The sequence below is a fragment of the Suricata suricatta genome, chromosome 3, assembly GCF_006229205.1.
Source record: "Suricata suricatta isolate VVHF042 chromosome 3, meerkat_22Aug2017_6uvM2_HiC, whole genome shotgun sequence".
Lineage (NCBI taxonomy): Eukaryota > Metazoa > Chordata > Mammalia > Carnivora > Herpestidae > Suricata > Suricata suricatta.
The window spans coordinates 3,006,632-3,026,443 of NC_043702.1; the positions used below are offsets into that span (position 1 = coordinate 3,006,632).

The window sequence follows — 19,812 nt, forward strand, 5'->3', positions numbered from 1 at the left end:
GGGGGGGGGGGGGGGGCATGTTTTTCCCAATAAAGGAAACAGAAAGAGGTCAAATAAACCGAAGACGTGACGGCAGCTGAGCCCCTAAAATCTAAGGAAGCTGGGGCAGATTGCACGTCCCCGTGTGAGGGGACAGGAGACAGGCCCCTCGTGGTGGCGCCCGGAGAGCAGGAAGCCAGGTCCGCAAAGTGGCAGGTGGGCCCTGGGGAGTCTGCCTGAGCGGAGCTGACGTCAGGAAGTCCTCCCACACCGGTCACTCTGGCCAGACTCTTGGGGGGCAGGGAGCACTGTGCTGGGTCCTGCAGTGCTTGTCCCGGGCTCCAGCGGGGGGAGGGGGAGCTCGCCGTCCCCACGGCCTCACCCGTGGCCCGGGCAGCCTGGACGGCACCCCCACAGCCCACTCGAGGTGCGTCCAGGGTTGACTGGCCCCCGAGGCCAGGGGGGAGCCGCTCCGCAGGGCCCCATGGGGCCGGGAGCTCTGCCAGAGCCCGAGGAGCTTGGGGAGAGGGTCCCCGAGCTCCAGTGAGACTCCAGCCCTGGTGACACACGGGGTTCAGCCTGAGGACACGGCGCAGCCGTGCCCAGACTGTGCCCACAGTGAGACTCTGAGCGGATCCGTCTGTGACGATTTGCTGGTCAGTAACTGCGGGCACGGCCATCTCTTTAGTGCCTACAACCATACTGCACGTCAGGCCTCAACCCCCTTTATGACCAGGAAGCTGAGTCCCCACGGCCAAGTGGGCGGATCAAGTGGCAGGCTGCCCCCCCTTAGGCGGGGCCCCCGCAGGCCGCCCCCCACTCCCTTCAGGCGGGGCCCCCGCAGGCCACCCCCCACCCCTCAGGCGGGGCCCCCGCAGGCCGCTGACACTCGCTCAAGACACACGGCGGTGGCCAAACCCCATGGTCCCTGCGAGCCGCTGTGTGTTAGCGCCGGTCACGCCGGGCAGCTGGGCTGGCAGGGAGCAGGGCTGGGGACTCCGAGTGTCTCCCTCGGCCTCTCAGTCCCCAGCCACCCCGAGTGCGTGTGTGCTCAGGGCGCTCAGGGGCCTCGGGGCAGGGGAGGGGACACAAGTCTGTGCGGGTGCGTCCTGTGACTTGTTCGATGCAGATTCATTTATTCGCTGTTTAGAGGGAACAATGGCCCGCAGCCACGAGGTGATGTCCCCGTGACGCAGTGAGAAGGGGACACGGAAGGTGGACTGACTTCCCGCCGATGGCGCGCTGCCCACACTTCCCGGCAGCCGGTCCCCTGTGGCCACGGGGGTTCGTTCGGCCGTGCCACCGCCCTGATCTCATTTGCTCCGTCGTCAGGAGGGGTCTGAACCCACCCGGCCACAGGGCACAGGAAGAGATGGGATTTCATTACGAAGCAAACTGATGACAAACGTACACTGAGCAAATGTGGGTTCGGGGCACGCACGGAGCTCCTGAGTCACAGCTGGGCACCACCGGTGGGAAGCAGTGCCCAAATGGGGCCTGTGCCACCGTCCCTGCGGACGCCACTGTCCCCGTGTTCTCTGGGTCTCCATGTGTACCGCTGTCCTCAAGTGTCCCATCCGTCCCCATGTATCCCATCAGTCCCCAAATGTACCACTGTCCCGTGTCTCATGTGTACCAAGTGTCCCCGAGTGTCCCATCCGTCCCCAAGTGTCCTGTCCGTCCCCATGTGTCCCATCCATCCCGAGTGTCCCATCCGTCCCCAAGTGTCCCATCCATCCCGAGTGTCCCATCCGTCCCCAAGTGTCCCATCCGTCCCCAAGTGTCCCATCCGTCCCGAGTGTCCCATCCGTCCCCAGGTCCGGAGCTGCCCCATTCTTTAGTCAGGACTGTTGGTCCGGGTGACCGGTGATCCCAATCATTTCAGGGAACTGTGCAGGTCCCTACCCCAGGCCAGCTCCGTATCCTCCCTGATAGGTGGCAGGGTTAGAGCCGTGTGGCCAGGCGAGGCGTTAATGCTGGGCGTTCTGGGCGTGACAAGGGACGTCCCCTGCCCAGAGAAGGCAGGTGCCGATGGCGCTGGCCAGGCCTGCCTGTGCTGGACATCGTAGGGAAGGATGGAGTTGCTACAAATCAGCCATTGTGTCCCCAGGCATCAGGGCCGCGAGGCAGGTTCCCCCCCCAAAACCCCCCCAGCAAGGACACCTACCCGGTGTGACAGCCAGGCCCGGGGCTGTGGCGCAGGCCTCTCCAGGGAGGCAGGGCTCCGTGACGGCGTCCCGTCCGGCAGCTGGGAGGCTGTCCATCTGCTCCTCTGGATGGGGGTGGCGTCCGGGGGCACTGACACCAGCCTCCTCCGGGACCACGGCCTCCTGGGGGGTGCCCTTCGCAGAGGGTTCGTCTGTGAGGGCCTGAGCGCACGGGGCCTGTCAGCTGGGCGATGTTTTACCAGGAGGGGCAGCTCCTGGCATGTGGCTCCCCGAGTCCCGGTCTGAGGGTTTCCGGACATCGTCCGACTGACCCAGACCAGACACCCCTCCGCTCTGCCCCTTTGCAACTCAGTTCCCTTTAATTCCAGAAGTTCTGCTGGAACTTGTACTGCCTACTCTGCATCACGTGTCTGTGGAAGGCTGGGGTTCCTGGGACCTCGGACCCTCATCACACAACAGAGCGGAAACCCAGCTGACAGCCTGGGGGGCCCGACCCACCCTGAGGCGGGACCCTTGAGAACGAGATGGAGAAGTTGGTGTTTTGGGGGGGGTGCATTTTTCTAAGTGTGTGGACCTTCATACTCCTGGGAGGCCAGGAGGGCAAGAGAGAGTGTGGGCAGGGCTCCCGGGGGGCCCCTTGGCTGCAGCCCCTCCACTCTCCCCTCCCTTCTTCAGGCCGGCAGAGGGTCCTCTCTGCTCTGCCACCATCCCCGAGGAAGCAAGGTGCCGAGGGCTTCGGGAAGCCACGGGCCCCTCCTACCAGTGGAGGGGGCAGGAAGGAAGCTGCCCTCAGGCCCTCAGGGCCACGGGAAGTGGAGACGGCTATGGCTGGTCCTTGGCTGGAGCAGGACCCGGGGCTCAGAGACCCCTGGGGTGCCGGCTGCCTGCCCTGCCGTCCCCTCCCCCATCGCGGTCTGCTGAGCCACCCATGCATCTGCGTCCCTGCCCCAGCTGTGGCCTGGTGCCACCAGACAGATGTCCGGGCACCCGTCAGGCCTGGACTCCGGGGCAGAGACCATTCCGCCGGCCCTCCCAAGTCACACGTCTCTGCCTTTCTTCTGGGACAGGCAGCCGGCCCGAATCCCCTGGGCCCCCTCGTCTGTCCAGCCGTAGACCCCATCCTGCACTCCGCTTCCCCAAGCTGCCAGCCCAGCTTCCGGGTCCTGGGCCCCCTCCCAAACTCTCCGCTGGCCTGTCCTGCCCCGATGCGGCTGTGGTCCTCGGATTCCTTCCCAGAGTGCTGTCCCCTGGGGCCCGATACCTGAGTGCCCGGGAAGGAGGGGGCAGATGTGAGCCCACTGACCTGCAGGCTGTTTGTGGCCATCGGGACCGGGGACGGACTCGGGGAGTGGCTGCAGGACCCAGTCGAGTTGTCAGAGTCGGCCTCAAAGTCCAAGTCGTGAATGGAGAGGCGTTTCTTCTGAGCAGGTGCAGACGTGGGCAAGAAGAGGAGAGCCAGGGTCAGCCCGACAGAGAGGAGGGGTCCCCCGGCCCCCACGGGCGTGTCCGCCTCCCGCACCAGAAACAAGCCCGAAGGAGCTCCGAGGCCGCACCAAGGGGCCCGCACGGCCCTCCCCCAACCCCGCAGGGCCTGCTTCCTCAGCATCTCCCAGAGGAGCAGAGGGGCGGCCAGCACTTGGAAGTGCTGTGGACACAGCCACCGAGCACCGCAGCCTTAGCGGGGGCTGGGCAGGCGTCTGCTCAACGGCGACGGGGCCTCTCCCTTGGGCGAGTCGGGGGGTTTCAGACAAACGAGGGGCATCCGCAGTGGGGGTGCAGAGGTGGGGGCGGGCTCCCGGTTGTTCGGATGAAGGGCACTTGTCTACTGAGATCCTCCCTCATGATGACCTTGGTCCTTTAAAGGTACGGCGTGGGGAATATTCCAGACACTGGGCAGCGCTCATTAAGCTCGGGAAGTGGCAGGGACACAGTGTTCTCCCCGTGGCCTGGCCAGACTGTCCGGTGTCGATTCTCAAGGACCCTGGCCTCCCCCCGAGGCTCATCCTTGTCCCCCTGCCCCAACCTGCTCCCCTCTCTCACCCCGCCCAGATGCTTACTATCACCAAGAATGACTTAAAGATAACTTTCTGTTCTGAAGACAGAAACAAACACCAAAACAAGCAAGGGTCACGGTTGGCCGTAAAGAAGAGCACAAATGTTCACAGAGGGGAGTCCAAAGGGGCCTCAGTTCCCTCAAAGAGGCAAAGGCCGCCCAGGGAGACGCCAGCGCGCCCTCTGGGACCCCTGCCTGCCCGGACAACCTCACAGGCGTGCACCGGAACCCTGACCCACGGGCCAGGCAGGCCTTGCAGCCTGTGCGGGGTTCCCGATGGTGAGACCAGATGGGGAAAGCACGCCCCTGTCTGGTGTCAGCGTCTCAGAGACGGGCTGGGCACGGCCAAGGGGACGGGCTCTCCGAGCTCCTGCTCTGCTGGGGAGCGCTGAGGTGCTTAGGAAATCAGAACCTGGGGCTCCCGGTGGGGGAGGGGCGGGGGTGACTGGGGAAGGCTTACTTTGCTCCCAAGGGGCTGGGCCTGGGCCACTGTGTCCGTTTCTTCATCCTCTTCTGTCTGCTCACTGTCTCCACTTCCTTCTCCAGGGCTTGGCGCCGGCCCACCTGCAGTGGACACACGCATGAGTCCACCCAGGGAGGGAACGACGGGGGGAAAACCGTCCACCCGCCCGCCCTCCTACCTGTCTGTGTACCCGCTAGGCTGCCCGCCGCCCGCCTGGCCTCCTACCCATCCATCCACCTGGCAACCTACCCATTTGTCTACCTGCCAGCCTGCCCATCCGCCCACCTGCCCTCCTACCCATCCATCCACTTACCCACCAACCCATCCATCCAACCCCACCCATCCATCCACCCATGGCACCTGCCCATCTACATCCATCTACAACCCATCCACCTACTTATCATTAATCTGAAGGACCAAACTGACTCCATGACAGGCTTCAAATAAGCCTCAGAAACTAGAAGGCCTAAGTCTGTTTCCCCAGGTGAGACTCGGCAACGGAGAGAAAAACTACCCACCTGTTGCCCGAGCAGATCCCACCACCAGCCCGAGCCAATATTCCCGCTGTTTACTGAGCCCGCCTCGTTTTAAATTAGCCAATCACCCTGCGCCGCGCCCACCTCTGCCGATGCACTGCCCAATCGTCTTGTAATCCCAGCCCCTCACTCCACCCTTCACCCCATCCCTCACCCCTACTGTAATAAAAACCCTGCTCTGATGCGCGGGGTTTTCAGCATGGATCCACTGCGCGGGTGAGGTCCAAGAGACTGAGCTTAAGCCTGAATAAACGCCCTTTGCTTCTGCATAGGTGACTCGGATCCTGGTGGTCTTTGGGGGACACTGCGATCTCGGCATAACGAATCCATCTACCTACCCACCCCCTCACCCATTCTCCGTCCACCCTTCCACCCACCCACTGTGACTCTTCCAGGCAAGGCCGTCTGCTGCCCCACAGAGACCTAGCCCAGCATCAGTTAGGACTGGTCTGAATCCCAGCAGAAAGCGATTACTCCGCATCAGTTTGTCGAGGGTCACCCCTACGGGCATTCGCCCTCCGTCCATCGATTCCGTCTTGGGCGGTCGGAGTCGCCGGCGTGTGTGGCGGGTGAAGGAGGCCCCCGGCTAAGTCAGGTCTTCTCAGATGGGCCACGTCACCCATCGTCCCTTCACCTGCCCGCCTGCAGGCGTCAGACACAGCTGGGACCGGAGGTGAGCCTCGGCCCCGGGGGCCCCGTCACAGCCCCTTCCCTCTCCTCTCCCGCCCACCCTGGCCTGGCCCGTGCTGGGCGCCTCCAGGTCACCAGACAGGCAGCCAGGCACGGACTCCGGGGCTTCAGAGTGTGAATCACCCGCCACCTCTCAGGGGGCACGAGGGCCAGCACGTGCTGCCCTGCCCGCCCCCCACCGTGCCCCGCCCTCAGCCCCAGGGCCTTGGGGTGGGGAGAGGCCCCAAGCACAAGCAAGCGGGGCCTTTCATATATCTGCGAGTGCCCTGTGAGCCTTCTCGGGCCCCCAAACTCAGACCCGTGCGGCCCACAGACCGGGGAATTATGTTCAATTCTCGGCACAGTGACTGTCTTGAGGGAACGCACCCCAAACTGTCGGACCGAAGACCGTGCGACAGAACTCTATGTGTACTATGGGCGCGTAGAAGTGGTTCCAGAGGCCCAGACACGTGTGCGCACGAGTGTGTGTGTGCGTGCGTGTGCGTGCGTGTGTGTGACCCGTCAGGGTGGAGCACCCCTCCCCCACACCGGCCGACTGAACATGAACAGCATCTCCGTGACCTTGTTAGCACCTCCTTCCGTCTCTCCACCTGGGACAAGGGACTCAGCGATATTAACCCATCTGCAGAGATAAGTCATCCTCAAAGAAACCCAAAGGGTTTTCCATGCTCCTGACACGGAAGAGATTTCTCCATGGCTCTTGATGCGGGTAGGGAGGTGGGCGGAAGCAAAAGTCAAGCCCTGTGCACACGGGGGACTTACTGTGGATGTCAGGTGACCCATGTGCCCTGTCAGGCAAACCTGGAACCAAAGAAGAGGCACTGAGAAAAGCAGACATCTTCCGGAGACCGCGTGCTTAGGGACGGGCTTTCCTCTCACCTCCTTCCTGGCCCTGGGACCGTCCCCTGCAGGGTCTGCCCGTCCCGGTGTGGGGGACTTGGGAAAACACACCATTGCTCCCAGGTTCACTGGGAGAAGACCCCCAGGGGCCCCTACCAGCTCACCAGGTTGCCTTAGACCCATTGATTTCAATCATTTCTATTTTCTTTTCTATTTTTTTTCCTCCCCTGCACCTTCTCCCCCTCAGTGTGCTGGGTTCCCAGGCGCCAAGCAGGGGGACTGCATCCTGGGCGTCTCTCAGGGGACCTGAGACCCCCATGCCCCCCATCACTGGCCACCTCCCAGCCCCCACCCCTCGCAGCCGCTGGGAGCCTGTGTTCCTGTTGCCCAGCAGCGCCACCTGGTGGCCTTCGGTGGTGACTACTTTGAAAAAAATTTTTTTAATGTTTTATTTATTTTTGAGAGAAAGACACAACGCGAGCAGGGGAGGGTCAGAGAGAGAGGGAGACACAGAATTCGAAGCAGATGCCAGGCTCTGAGCTGGACACAGGGCTTGAACCCACGAATTGTGAGATTATGATCAGAATCCAAGTCGGAGGCTTCCCTGACTGAGCCCCCGGGGGGCCCCGGGACTACTTTGAAATCGGCGGGTTCCAGGCGGGAGCGGCTGCAGCAGCCACTGGAGTATCCAGCCCTAATCCCTGAGCCCGCCGCCCTGCAATCCGCACCTCTCAGGGTAAGGCCAGGTCTTCAGGGGTTCTAACGTGGAGGCCTGTGGTTTCCTCTAGGAGCGGGGACACCTCGGGGCTTGAGGTTACCGAATGCTTTGCAGTGAGTGCGGGCGGCCCTGCTCCTGGGTCCTCACCCTTGAGCCCCGTGAAGGGGCCAGACTAAACCCCTTTGGCTGCAGGAAGGCCCGGGCGGCTCCTGGCTGGCCAAGTGAGCATGGGGCCTTGGGCTTCAGTGACGGGCTCCGCCTGGGACAGATACCCCTGGGGGAAGCGGCGGGAGGGCAGGGGAGAGGAGGAAGAGCCTCTGAGAACCGGGTGACAGCCCCTTCCTGGCCACATCTGTCATCTCAGCACAGTTCTGAGGAAAGCCTCCTCCTACTCTTCAAAGTGCTCTTCTTTGGATGATTTACCATATTCCTCTGTCTCCAAGAAGCCCCCCACCCCCAGCTCCACTGCTGCAGGTGCTACGAGCCACTACCGGGAGGTGCCTCTGGGCGGTCCCGGTCCTGGGTTCAAGAGCGTGCTTGAATCGGGCCCAGCCAAGGCTCGTGCGCTCCGGGGGTGGCTATGCCCAACTTCGGGTCCCGCTGCCAACGTGGGGCTTTACGGGACACAGACACAAGTTAGAGCTCTCCCCAGAAGGCCTGGGGCTGGGACCTGGCGAGGACACTGCAATCCAAACAGCACAGGATCTGCTGCTGATGTGCAGGGGCTCCCGGCCCGAGGGCCCGTGCCCGATGGAGGTGCCCAGCCCCGAGCACCGGCCCGGTGAGCTCTCCCCGCCCGAGGGCCCGGCCAGGCTTAACGCCAGAGCCCGGGATCCAAGTGACCGCGACAAGGCCCATGCTCCTGCGGACCCTGCTCAATGATCTCTGCTCAAACTCAACTTCCAAACGTCCCCCTTCCCCTGAAATGTCCTTCCTTTCCAAGCCCTGTGAAGGTGGACAAGACCGTGAACACAGAGCTGGCGCAAGGTCACAGTATAGAGTTGACGCTCAGTATGAAATAAATACTTGGATCCAAAATTTTAAAACACGATTGAGTTAGAATTAATTTTTGTAAGTCTTGATAAATGTCAGACTCACAAGGAATGTGTGTGTTAAAAGAGAGAGTTGAGGCCCCAAAATCAGAGGCCTGGGGAGGAAGGGCCTGGAGAACACGAGGGCCTGATTAGCCGATGAGCCATGAGGTGCAGAAGCCTTGGCTGCTAGGAAGCACTGGAAAAACACGATTTCAGCTGCGGACTTCGGGGGGGCCAGGCCAGGGGGTGCGAGGTCTGCCCCACATGGAAAACAGCCAATGTCATATAGAATACCCAAGATGGACTGACAGGAGCACACACACGTGCCAAGGGATCTGCCGGGTCCTGAGACATTAAAACACGCCTGGGAATGAAACGAGGCCCCGGAGAGAGGTCGGCTCTGCCCCTTCGTCCCACTGCTCACCTCCGTCCCGCAGCCGCCCGCACAGGGACCGGACCACTTTGGCGCTCCCGAACCGCTTGAAGCGGGCTTTCAGATGCCCGTAGTACCACTCCAGCGAGCCCATCTTCACGACCCTGCAGACACACGGAGCTCAGGCCCAGGCCACTGCCCGCCCGTCTCCGGCCAGCCCTGGAACCCACAGGGTGCCCTGGACCCGGGCCCCCTCCCTCCCCCGGCCCCAGCTCACCTGGCCATGTGGCAGGGGTCACAGAGCCAGCCCCCCTCCTCCGGGTGGGCGTGGCTACAGTCTTGGCAGGCGAAGAGGTGGCAGTCCAGGCACTGCCTCTTGGGGGTGGCACGGAGCCGGTAGGGCTGCAGGCAGCGGGCGCAGTGGGTCTCATCCAGGTGGGCCGTGTCCGCCAGCAGCTCCCTCTGGGAGCTCTCCTTCTTAATCCTGCCCTTCAGCCCCCTGAGGGGAGTATCAGAAACGAGAACTATATTAGACATTGTTTTAGCAACAGGCTCGCAGGCATGTGTGTAAACACACACACGGGAGCTTTCTCATATGCAGAGAAGAGTGACCCAAATCTCTGCCGTGGTCGCTCCACACTCCCACTCTCTCCCCAGAGGGAGCCCACAGGTGGGGTTCACACGTGCGCAGTCTCAGTAGGTTGGGCTTGAAACACCCGGTTTTTATAGGAATGGAATTGAACGGAAACATATCTGTGACCGTTCACAGGGGCACAACTTTCCAGGCTGTGTGTCCGTGGCTTCCGTCCGTGCCAGGGAGCTGTGCAGGGCTCAGAGTCGCGGGTTGGGACGGCCGTCACCTGCCTGTACAACTCACACAATTCGAAACAGAACGAGGCTGGGCAGCGGCCCTGAAGTCCAGCTTTGAGCCGGAGCCCACGGAGCCTGCACGGCGCGGAGGCCCGACACCGTGCCTGGGCACCCTGCTTCACCGGATGAGGGTGGGCCTGCAGCCTTTAGCACCGCTGTCCAGCCTTCCCTGGAGGGGGTGGGGTTGGTGGACGAGGCTAGAGAGGAGAGGAAAGTCCGAGTGCTCACGGCTGGTCGGAGCTGCAGCAGAAGACGCAAGGCAGGCCCTCATCCAGCTCGTCGGGCGGGCGAGGCTGGCGCTCCTCTCCGTGAGGGCCTGGCCATCACACCCACTCCCCACGCTGGCCTGAGCTAACAGCCTGCACAGAGGACTCCGCCAGGTAAGGGGGGTGGGCTGTCACCCTGCTGAGAAAGTGACAGGCCACTGCACTGTCCCTAGGAGGTCACACACGGTGTGGGGGCAAAGCTGGGAGGGACCCCTTGCAAGAGTTCTGGGTGTCGTCCAGCAGGAAGCAAGCTGACCCCACAGAGCAGGGCTGCGTGGCCTGGCTTGCAGAATGCCCAGTGCGGGAACTGTCCTGGGAAAACCCCAGTTCCCCGGAACTTTCTGGTGAACGTCACAGAACTGGACGGACTGGAAAATGTACACGTCCATTTCTGGATTTCAGAGAATGCCTGCCAAATGCAATATTTTTAGCTTTAGAGGCAACAAAAAGGATCCATTCTTAGTGACAAAAATCTCACACGTCCTGGGTGCCGCAGTCTTGTGTGAACCCTGCGCCCATGGTTCACGGTGGGGTCCCCCCGCCCCGAGCACGGCGGCGGCGCAGGACGAGGCAGCGGTGCCGGGAGGCCCTGGGACACGACCTTCCGTTTTCAGTGACATTGACCATGCTTCACGGATCTCCCTCTCTCCACTCTCCATTCAAGCCCTCCGGGAGACAGACCACAGACAGAACTTGTCTAGCTCTGAAAGCCAAGAGAGAATGGCGAGCGCTGGGGGCACCCAGGCCAGTGTGGCCACCGCTGACCACGGTCTAGAGGAAGCTGCCCTCTCTCTCAGAAATAAATAAAAAATATTAAAAAAAATTTTTTTTAAAAAGGGGGTGCCTGGGGGGCTCAGTCAGTTGAGCGACCGGCTTTGGGTCAGGTCGTGATCTCACAGTTTGTGGGTTCGAGCCCTGTGTCGGGCTCTGTGCTGACAGCTAGCTCAGAGCCGGGAGCCTGTCTTTGGATCCTGTGTCTCCTTGTCTCTCTGACCCTCCCCTGCTCACACTGTGTCTCTCTGTCTCAAAAATAAATAAAAAACATCAAAAAAATTTAGATGAAGCTGCCCTGACAAGGCCGGCTTTGCCTCACAGCAGCTAGTATAGACTCCTGGAGGCAGGAGGGGAGGGGGAGGGCCACCCCCCTCCTCCGTTTCCACTGGGACTAAATCTGCACCAGGCAGAAAATCTGGAGGCCGCCCCTTCTTCTCCTCCCACTGAGAGAGAGTGCTGGAACCCCCAGCACGGCAGGAAGAGAGACGGGGACATGCTCGGCACGCTGCCTCCCAGGGCGCAGAGTCCCCAGAAGTAAGAGCCTGGGCGCGGTGGCTGGGCGCTGACACGCCTCCGGTGCCAGCTACGGGGGATGGGATCATCATACTCGGCTTCGGATTCTTGAAAACATAACCTCTCTTCTGCGTGGCTGGCCCGGGGGAGAGGAGGGCAGGGCAGAGCCCATGCTGCTCCAGCCCGGTGATGCCAGCTGACGCCTACCGGCTGCGGGCAACCGCCCTGCCCCGGAGCTGCACAGGGAGCAGGGGAGCGGGGCCCGAGCAACTCACTCGGGATGCTTGTTGCAAACAACGGGTCGACCAGATGTCCCTCCCCTACGGGTGTGTAGGCGGACTCGAGTCTAAGTCACCGCCAGGAAGAAACGGCTGATGCGGCTGACGGTCAGAAACAGAAGACCTGAAACAAGCGTGCGTGGCACCTTCCATGGGATTAAGAGACGGGAGCGGATGACCAAGGAGCCGGGCTGAGATGGAAGGACCACAGGCTATGTCCACTGAGGTGAGAAGACACGGCCAAGATAGAGACGGGAAGGAATGGACACGGGCAAGGGGAGGAAGACGGGCAGAATTCCCACCGGAGCAGACGGAGGCCGAGGATTTAGAACAGCGGATCTCACGGTGAGGTCCAGGCCCTCTGGAGGTTCTTGGGACCCACAGGGTCAACATTGTCTTGGCCACGATGCTGACACGTTACTCCTCTTGTCGGCCCTTGGCACCTGCAGCATAGAAGCCCCGGGGGCCAAACACCTAGGACCTCCGCCCGAGTCACCGCAGGGGACAGACCGCATACGTTCCAGGCTTCGTCACAGAAGTAAAGACGAGCATGTCTTTGATGAAGTGTGTCCGGATTAAAGGCTTGTCCTCGGTGCTACAAGAACAGGCATTCATCTGGGGCGCCTGGGGGGCTCAGTCGGTTGAGCGTCCGGCTTCGGCTCAGGTCATGATCTCACGGTTCGTGGGTTTGAGCCCCGTGTCGGGCTCTGTGCTGACAGCTTGGAGCCTGGAGCTGCTTCGGATTCTGTGTCTCCCGCTCTCTCTGATCCTCCCCTGCTCACACTGTCTCCCTCTGTCTCTCAAAAGTAAATAAAATACATTAAGAAAAATTTTAAGAACAGGCATTCATCTGATCCACCTCGGCCCTTGAGCCCGTGTCTTTTTCCTGTTCTGCCTGAAGAAATGGGAAAAACATGCGGAAGCATTTCTGCTACATCGTGAAGCGCCACCAAGGTCCTGACGAGAGGAAGCAGGCACCGGCTGGACTCCGACAGGAGCCAGATTTTTCTCCCGGGACATCATTTTTACTTAAAAAAAAAAAAACAACTGAAAGACAAACTATGCTGACATGGGCGTTCGCTGGACATTTTCTTAGGAATGAACAAAGGGAGCCGTCGCCGCGGGAGAGCAAGGGACAGTGTTTGTGGCCAATGACAAAATTCAGGCTTTCGAACACAAAGAGGGATCTTGGGGGATTTATGTCTGCTGCCGCGAGCTCAATGGTGTCCAACACTTACGTTTTTTTTAAGAGACTGCTGATGACGTCAGTGTGACGTTTTGGGTATATAATGAAATGAGCCGTCATTTAGAAGCTGCAGATGGTGTGACAAAACTACACAAGGACCAAAGGTCCACTCTGAGCGCAAGACAGATCGACGGGTTTTCATGTAACAGGAAAAGTCCACTCGTATGGCCTCAGATTCCACCGTGCAATCTACTGTAAGGAATTATCAGTTGTGGGGCTCCTGGGGGCTCAGTCGGTCAAGTGTCTGACTTCATTCAGGTCATGATCTCACAGTTCATGGATTCGAGCCCCGTGTCGGGCTCTGTGCTGTTGGCTCAGAGTCTGGAGCTGCTTTGGATTCTGTGTCTCCCTCTCTCTCTGCCCTTCCCCTGCTCTTGCTCTTTCTCTCTCTCTCAAAAAAAAAATTAAAAAATTAAAAAAAATTACCAATTGTTGAGTTTCCACGTAGTATCAAAACATAATATTCATAATCACCTGGATGTTGAAACACCTCTTTTTCCAACCATACATTTGGAGGAGGCTAGATTTCCTTCAAATTCCTCAGCCAAGACCACGTGCTCCGAAACACCGAAAGCAGAAGCAGATACGAGAATTCTCCCACCTCCTCTTAGGCCAGAACTGAGGGGGTTTCCAAACACATACAACATGCCAGGCTTCTCATTTGTTTGGGGAAAAGTTATTTTCCATTAAAAAATGTTATTTATGTCAACACATAAGGGCTTTCCTGTTGTTATTTAAGCGAATGAATGAGTATTTTTTTTAAATGCCTGGTTTTAATTTCTGAGAGGGTAAATATTGACATGTATAGCCCACACGAACACAAGCTCTCTGGGGTTTCTCAATAACTTGAGAATGTGAAGGGACTCCGAGGCCAAAACACTTGAGCACAGTGGGCTCTGAAGCAAGTTCGCTGCCCTAGATGCAGAGGAAAGGGCTGGAGGGAGGGCAGGGGTGGAAACGGACAGATGCGGGGAGCACAGCAGAGGGGTGTCCCTGGGACCAGAGGCCCACAGCTCTGTGCTCTGCTGGCCAACCTCCAGCCCACCCCGAGGCACCAACGTCAAGAGCCCTGACTGGTGCCCTGAAGCCGAGGGAAGGAGAGATGCCTACTGTCCCGAAGGAGAGGCTCAGGGTCCTCTGAGGACAAGGGCGGGGGGTGGTTCTGGTGCCAGGCAAGCTCTTTCAAGACAAGACAGAGAAGGGAGGTCCTGTCTTGGCAATGGCCGGGCATGGAAGGGAGCGGGGCTGGAGGCGACGTGAAGAGGTCACAACTGCCTGTCCCTGCGCTTCCCCTCGCAGTGGGGAGTCGGAGGGGAATGCATGGAACCGTGTGAGTACTGAGGACAGCCCAGGGCCTGGGGGCTGGTGATGCACCCTCCAGGTCTTCTGGGGAGGAGCACGCTGTGGCCCCAGCACCAACGTCCCTCGGCGGCCACTGTAAGAGGGATGGGCTCTGAGCAGTGCTCTGCTCTCTGCCTCTTGGGCCGGCGGTCCTTAGCCTGAGTCCCTGCTGAGGGACTAGGGGACTGGCAGTCCTGGGGTGGGGCCGAGGAGGCCGCAGCGCGTGAGGTTGAAGGCTGGGGTCAGGGATCTCGTGGTGGGGGGCCAGCCGTGCCCAACGCCAGGACAATTCTCAGGGGAGTGACGGTCCTGATCCTGATGCCGACCTGAGCCTCCGTTCCGTCTCGGGGACCAGCAAGGAGCCAGCGGGCAGTGTGCCAAGTCAAGACCCCAGCAGTGCTGTCACCGTGGGGACCGGGAGCCGCTCCCCCAACACCCACCGCTGACCTGGCCACAAGCAGGGGGTGTGGGGCTGGGGGCCTCTGAAGGAGAAGACTAAGCCATGAAGAGTCCGTGTAAATGAGCAGAGGCTTGGAGACTGGAGGCCATCTTAGACGGGTGCGGCTTCCCTCGGCGTGGCTGGGCTGGGTGTGAGTGCCGAGCAAGCTGAGGGGGGTGACGCTGATGGAACACACACACGGCCCCCAGCCAGGAGGAAAGCAGGGTCAGGGTCTGGATCCGGAGTGCTGCATGCGGCGGGGGGGGGGGCTGCCAGCCCGGCTCACGACGGACAGGGCTCCCTCTGGGGGACCCTGTGGGCTGGCACGTGGCTCCTCTGCAGGGCCCAGAGAGAGAGGTGGATGCGGAGAGTGCTAGAAACCGTGGGCCAGCTTCCCGTGGCTGCGGCAGCAAATTCTCACACATTTCATGGCTTAAAATAACACTTGCTCTTTACATTTGATGGCTCTGAAGGTGGGAAGTCTGACGTGGGGGTCACTGGGCCACATCAAGGTGCTGCAGGACTGAAATCCTTCCGGGAGGCTCTGGTCTCATGCATGTGGAGGGCTGGTGGCCCTGGCCTGTGTGGCAGGCGGGATCCTCCCACGGCAAAGCACCCTGGCTCTCGTCGGGTCCTGCCTCCCCTCCTTCCACCTGCTGGCCCCTTTGTCATCACCCGGGGCCATCCGGGTCATCCAGGACCAGGCCAGCTGATTAGAGGCCTTAATGGCACCTACAACCTAGTCTTCTCGCACAGAGCTGGACACAACCGCAGACTCCGGGGATCAGGGCGTGGGCATCTCTGGTGGGGCGTCTTTGGGGCGAGCCTCATTCTGCCAGAGCGCCGAAGGGAAAGCGTGCGGACAGAGGTCTTCCTCCTGGCTGAGAGGTTCCAGAATGTAAACTCCACAGCCCGTGCCTCTCCTGAGAGCGTAACCTGTGATGTGCTCCCCACGGAGAGAGGGATCCCAGGGGTGACCCTAAGAATGGGTGTGGGGGCCTGAAGGCACCGAGTCACCGACCCAGACCGGGCGTGGCTGTCCCACACGAACGAAGAAAGGGCCGGCGGCGCGTGACCACAGCTGCAGAGCAGGCACGTGGCTGTACAGCCCTGACGACGTGAGTACAGATCAGGAGCGAAGAGGAAGCAGGAGCAGGAACTTGCCGACGTCCTGCCAAGTCCTGGGAAGAGAGTGACCACAGGGCGGCGGACGGGACCAGGACGGGATCCTCGCGGCTGGTGACACGGGCCCGAGGTCACCGGAGTCTTGGCAGTGGTCCTTCTTGGTCCTGACCCCCAGGCCCTGCTTCGGCCCGGGTCCTCGGCCCTCGGGGCCATCTGTCTGAGGGGCCACGGGCCCGCCGGGGGGCCCGTGTCACCTTCCTTGGCAGCAGTATTTCCACAGCGTGCCAGGGATGCCCGTGTCTCGGGCAGGGAGAACTCCAGAGAGAGGCTCGGGGGCTGGTCTGTTTGCAGCGGGAGCGACCCACAGCCCCACCTGTTTGCCCTCCCGGGGAGGGTTCGCAGGCCTAATATTTGATTTCCGGGCTGTGCCCTTCGAAACAGGGTGTTCTATTTAGGTAAGTTGGGCGGTGCCCAGGCGCATGAGTCACCGCCGCGCCGAGCACTCCTGTCCTCCCGGGGCCTTTGGATTACTTAATCCTTCCTGCCGCGGACAGAGGCCCCCTCGGCGGAGGTGGGGTGCAGCTGCGGGAGGGGCCTCCGCGCACAGAGCAGACAGCACGCTCACGGGCAGGAAGTGCGGGCTCTCCTGCCTCTCCCCTGTGCACGCCCGTGGGTCCAGGATGCGGGTGTCCACAGGACTGGCTCTTCCCCAGATGAAGGGATTGAAAGAAGGGGGCACGATCTGGAGGTTCACGTAGGTGCTACTCTGTACTCACGTGACATTAAAAAATAATGTGTATCTTTTCCTCAGGTAACATTGTAAACACCCGGGAGGAAAATGAATGGTGGACACTTAGTGCGGTGAGCAACAGTACAGACCACACGCAAGATGTCCCCTCCCCCAATACTCCCCCGGCCGATTTCTGGGCTCCCGTCACAGCCGGGGAACCTGGCGCATTCCCAGGTCCTCTCCTGGAAACCGGGAAAATAGGGAGAGCCACATGGTAGGCTTGTCCGGGGAGTGACTGATACAACGCAGGCAAAGCCCCAGGCGCACATTCATAATGATCTGGGCACAAAGACAGCTCTGGAGTCTCCGTGGTCAGGTACTGTGCTGGGCGCTAGTGACAAAGCAGAGCCGTCCCTGGGCTGAGGCGTGGTGGGGAAGCGGACTCCACTCAAGTGCACGACTCCTGTGACACTAGACCAGCCCTCAGTGCTGTGGAGGGAGACCCAGGAGGCTGAGCAGAAAGCAGTGGTGTTGGGAGGGTGGTGGCTAATGTAGAAAGAACAATCAGGGAGGCTCCTCTGAGGAGGTGACACCTAGACGGGATGTGAGCGATGGGAAGGAGGCAGCAATAGGGAGGCAGGGAGGGAAGGAGGCTCCTGGGGGCCCGGGGCGGGGAGCGGGGGTAGATGTCCAGCAAAGAGACGGCGGGGCATGAACGGGGCCGGCTGTGCGGCTGCGAGCCAGAGCCGGGGTTTATTTTGAGGGCTGCGTCGACAGGGCTTGCTGGGGCACGGGATGTGGGACGAGAGGGAAGGGGCTGAGGAAACCATAATTCCTGGGCACTAAGCCTCCGCCACCAGGCTGTTTCCGAGATGGGGAAGTGGGAGCCGGGGGAGAGTCAAGACCCGCCTTCGGCATGCTGGTGAGAGACGCGGGTTAGACTCCCGGCCAAGGTGCTCAGCAAGCATTTGAACCGTGTGTCACAGGTTCAGAGGGAAGGTCTTGGCTGAGGGCAGAAAGGGGAGCCCTGCACTGTCCAGTATGGCAGCCACTCGGCCCTGGTGGCTGCTTAACTTTGTTACAATGAAAAAAAAAAAGACAAAGTTGGTTCCCAGTTGCACAAGACCATTTCAAGTGCGTAACAGGTGCAGGAGGCTGGGGGGCACCAGGCTGGGGCACAGGTGCAGGTCAGCCCCTCGTTCCGCTGCGCAGCAGGGTCGGAGGGCAGCGGGGTCGGAGGGCACAGGAACCCTGGTGCGCTGAGGATCACTCAGGGAGCGAGTGCGCACAGAGAGAAGCGGTGGACCCCAGACCCTCCGAAAGTGAATCTTGGGGGCCCAGGAAGATCAGCAGAGGAAACAGAAGGGGCTGGACTCCACGACATGAGGGAGGTGAGTCACGGCAGGAAAGAGCTCAGTGGGTACGGAGCCTCTGTGACTGCTAGACTTTTCTACGCATTTTTAAAAAAGTGAAATAAATCTCAGGGCTCTTGGGGGGCTCAGTTGATGGAGCGTCCAACTTGTGATTTCAGCTCCGGGCATGATCTCACGGTCTGTGGGTTCGAGCCCCGCTTCGGGCTCTGTGCTGACAGTTCAGAGCCTGGAGCTTGTTTTGGATTCTGTGCCTCCCTCTCTCTCTGCCCCTCCCCCACTCACTCTCTTTCAAATAAACATTAAAAATTTTAAAAAGTGAAATGGCATAAAACCATACATTTTCACAACATGCTTTTTCCACTTAGTATCTTGTGAACTGGTCATGAAGAGTCACTGCTATGACTTTATTTTTAATGGGGGCCAGGTAATCCGTGGTTGGATTCATGGTCAAATTTGGTTATTCAGCCAAAGCTTGTAATTCTGGACATTCGGGTCTTCCTAGTCCTTGCTGTGGGGAATGGCCTCTCTGGATTCTTTCTGTAGGACCACTTGTCACAGGTTCAGAGGGCTTTTGCCACGTGATGCCAGACAGACTGGCCTCTGCAAAGGTCAAATTCATCCTCCTCTTTCTTTGGCTGTGAATTTGCCTGAGCCCTATAACCAGGCTAAACACTGGGAGTCTCCGACATCTTCGGAAATATGTAAAAACGATATATTTTGTTTAGTTTGTATTTCTGTTGCCATTCTGTTAGTTATCTCTTTGTGTTTACTGGCTACGTGCACTTTTTAGCTGGTGAATTTCCTGTTCATGCCCTTTTCCTCTTTCAGCGGGGTTTTCACGGTTTTCTAATCTGGAAAACGTACTTATCTCTCTGAAATTAAGAAGCTCCTCATATATAGAGGATACAAATTCTTGCCATTTCTGTTGTTTCTTCTAACTTTTTAAAAATTAAAACTTTCAAAAAATAAAAATTTGAGATTCATATGTCATATTTACATAATCAATACTAAGTCCACAGACACATCTATGAATGTTCTGTTCCAGGAATTTTCATAGTTGCATGTTTTAGATTTTTAACATATCAATCACGAGTCTTACCGAGGTTAAACCTCACCCCTGCCCCCAAATGTCCCCAAATGTGACTCTTATTGTCCTAGAAATTGTTACACATACTTTGTCGTGTTATAGACCTTGCCATGCTGCTCTCTGGAGGCCAGCTGTGAAGGCCACTCTATTTTCATTAGTGAGCACTGCAGTAAGTTACCTTCCTATTTTTACTTAAACCGCTCTATCTTACGTCTTGTTTCTCTGTACTGTTCTCTCACGTCCCCCAGCCTGCCTCGGGGATCTGGCCGGGATTACAATTCATCGGCTCCTCTGCAGATCAATGCCTGTGCCGCTTGGAGCAGGTGCCGTCGCTCGCTGTTTATTTAACATGTTCATACGCTGCTCAGTCACGTTTTGTGCTATCCTTCCAACTGCATTTGCACATCTCTGACGTGTGTATTTCCAGGTACCTCATGTTTTTATGGTAAATATAATTTTTTCTACGTATTTCCTTATTGATTATTTTTGACGTCTAAGGGGGAACACTGCTTTTCTTTTATATTCTTTTTTAAAACATTTTTCAATGTTTTATTTACTTTTGATACAGAGAGAGAGACAGAGCATGAGAGGCGGAGGGTCAGAGAGAGAAGGAGACACAGAACCAGAAGCAGCTCCAGGCTCTGAGCTGTCAGCACAGAGCCCGACGCGGGGCTCGAACGAACGTGAGATCATGACCTGAGCCGAAGTCGGAGGCTTAACCGACTGAGCCCCCCAGGCGCCCCTCTTTTATATTCTTTTGTAATTAGGCGGATGACTAAATTCTCTTGTTCTTCTTCTTACAGAGGACCACCTTGGGTTCTCACGTCTGCAGCTGATGGCTTTATTTTGCTACCTTCTCTGATCGCACTGGTGAGAGAACAGGGACACGGTAGTGGTCACGGGGGGTGCCGACAGA

General features: G+C 59.1%; 1 protein-coding gene across 2 annotated transcripts in view; it reads right to left on the reverse strand.

The window, feature by feature from the left end:
• MLPH (melanophilin) overlaps positions 1-19,812 on the reverse strand; it is a 41,810-nt gene that overhangs the window by 11,535 nt on the left and 10,463 nt on the right. For both annotated transcript variants that reach the window (XM_029933548.1, XM_029933547.1), the window contains 6 exons: positions 9,132-9,353; positions 8,906-9,018; positions 6,652-6,690; positions 4,661-4,764; positions 3,451-3,567; positions 2,147-2,348 (listed from right to left, as the gene is read on the reverse strand). In XM_029933548.1, the coding sequence (XP_029789408.1) occupies positions 2,147-2,348; positions 3,451-3,567; positions 4,661-4,764; positions 6,652-6,690; positions 8,906-9,018; positions 9,132-9,353 (797 nt within the window). The remainder of the gene's footprint in view (positions 1-2,146; positions 2,349-3,450; positions 3,568-4,660; positions 4,765-6,651; positions 6,691-8,905; positions 9,019-9,131; positions 9,354-19,812) is intronic.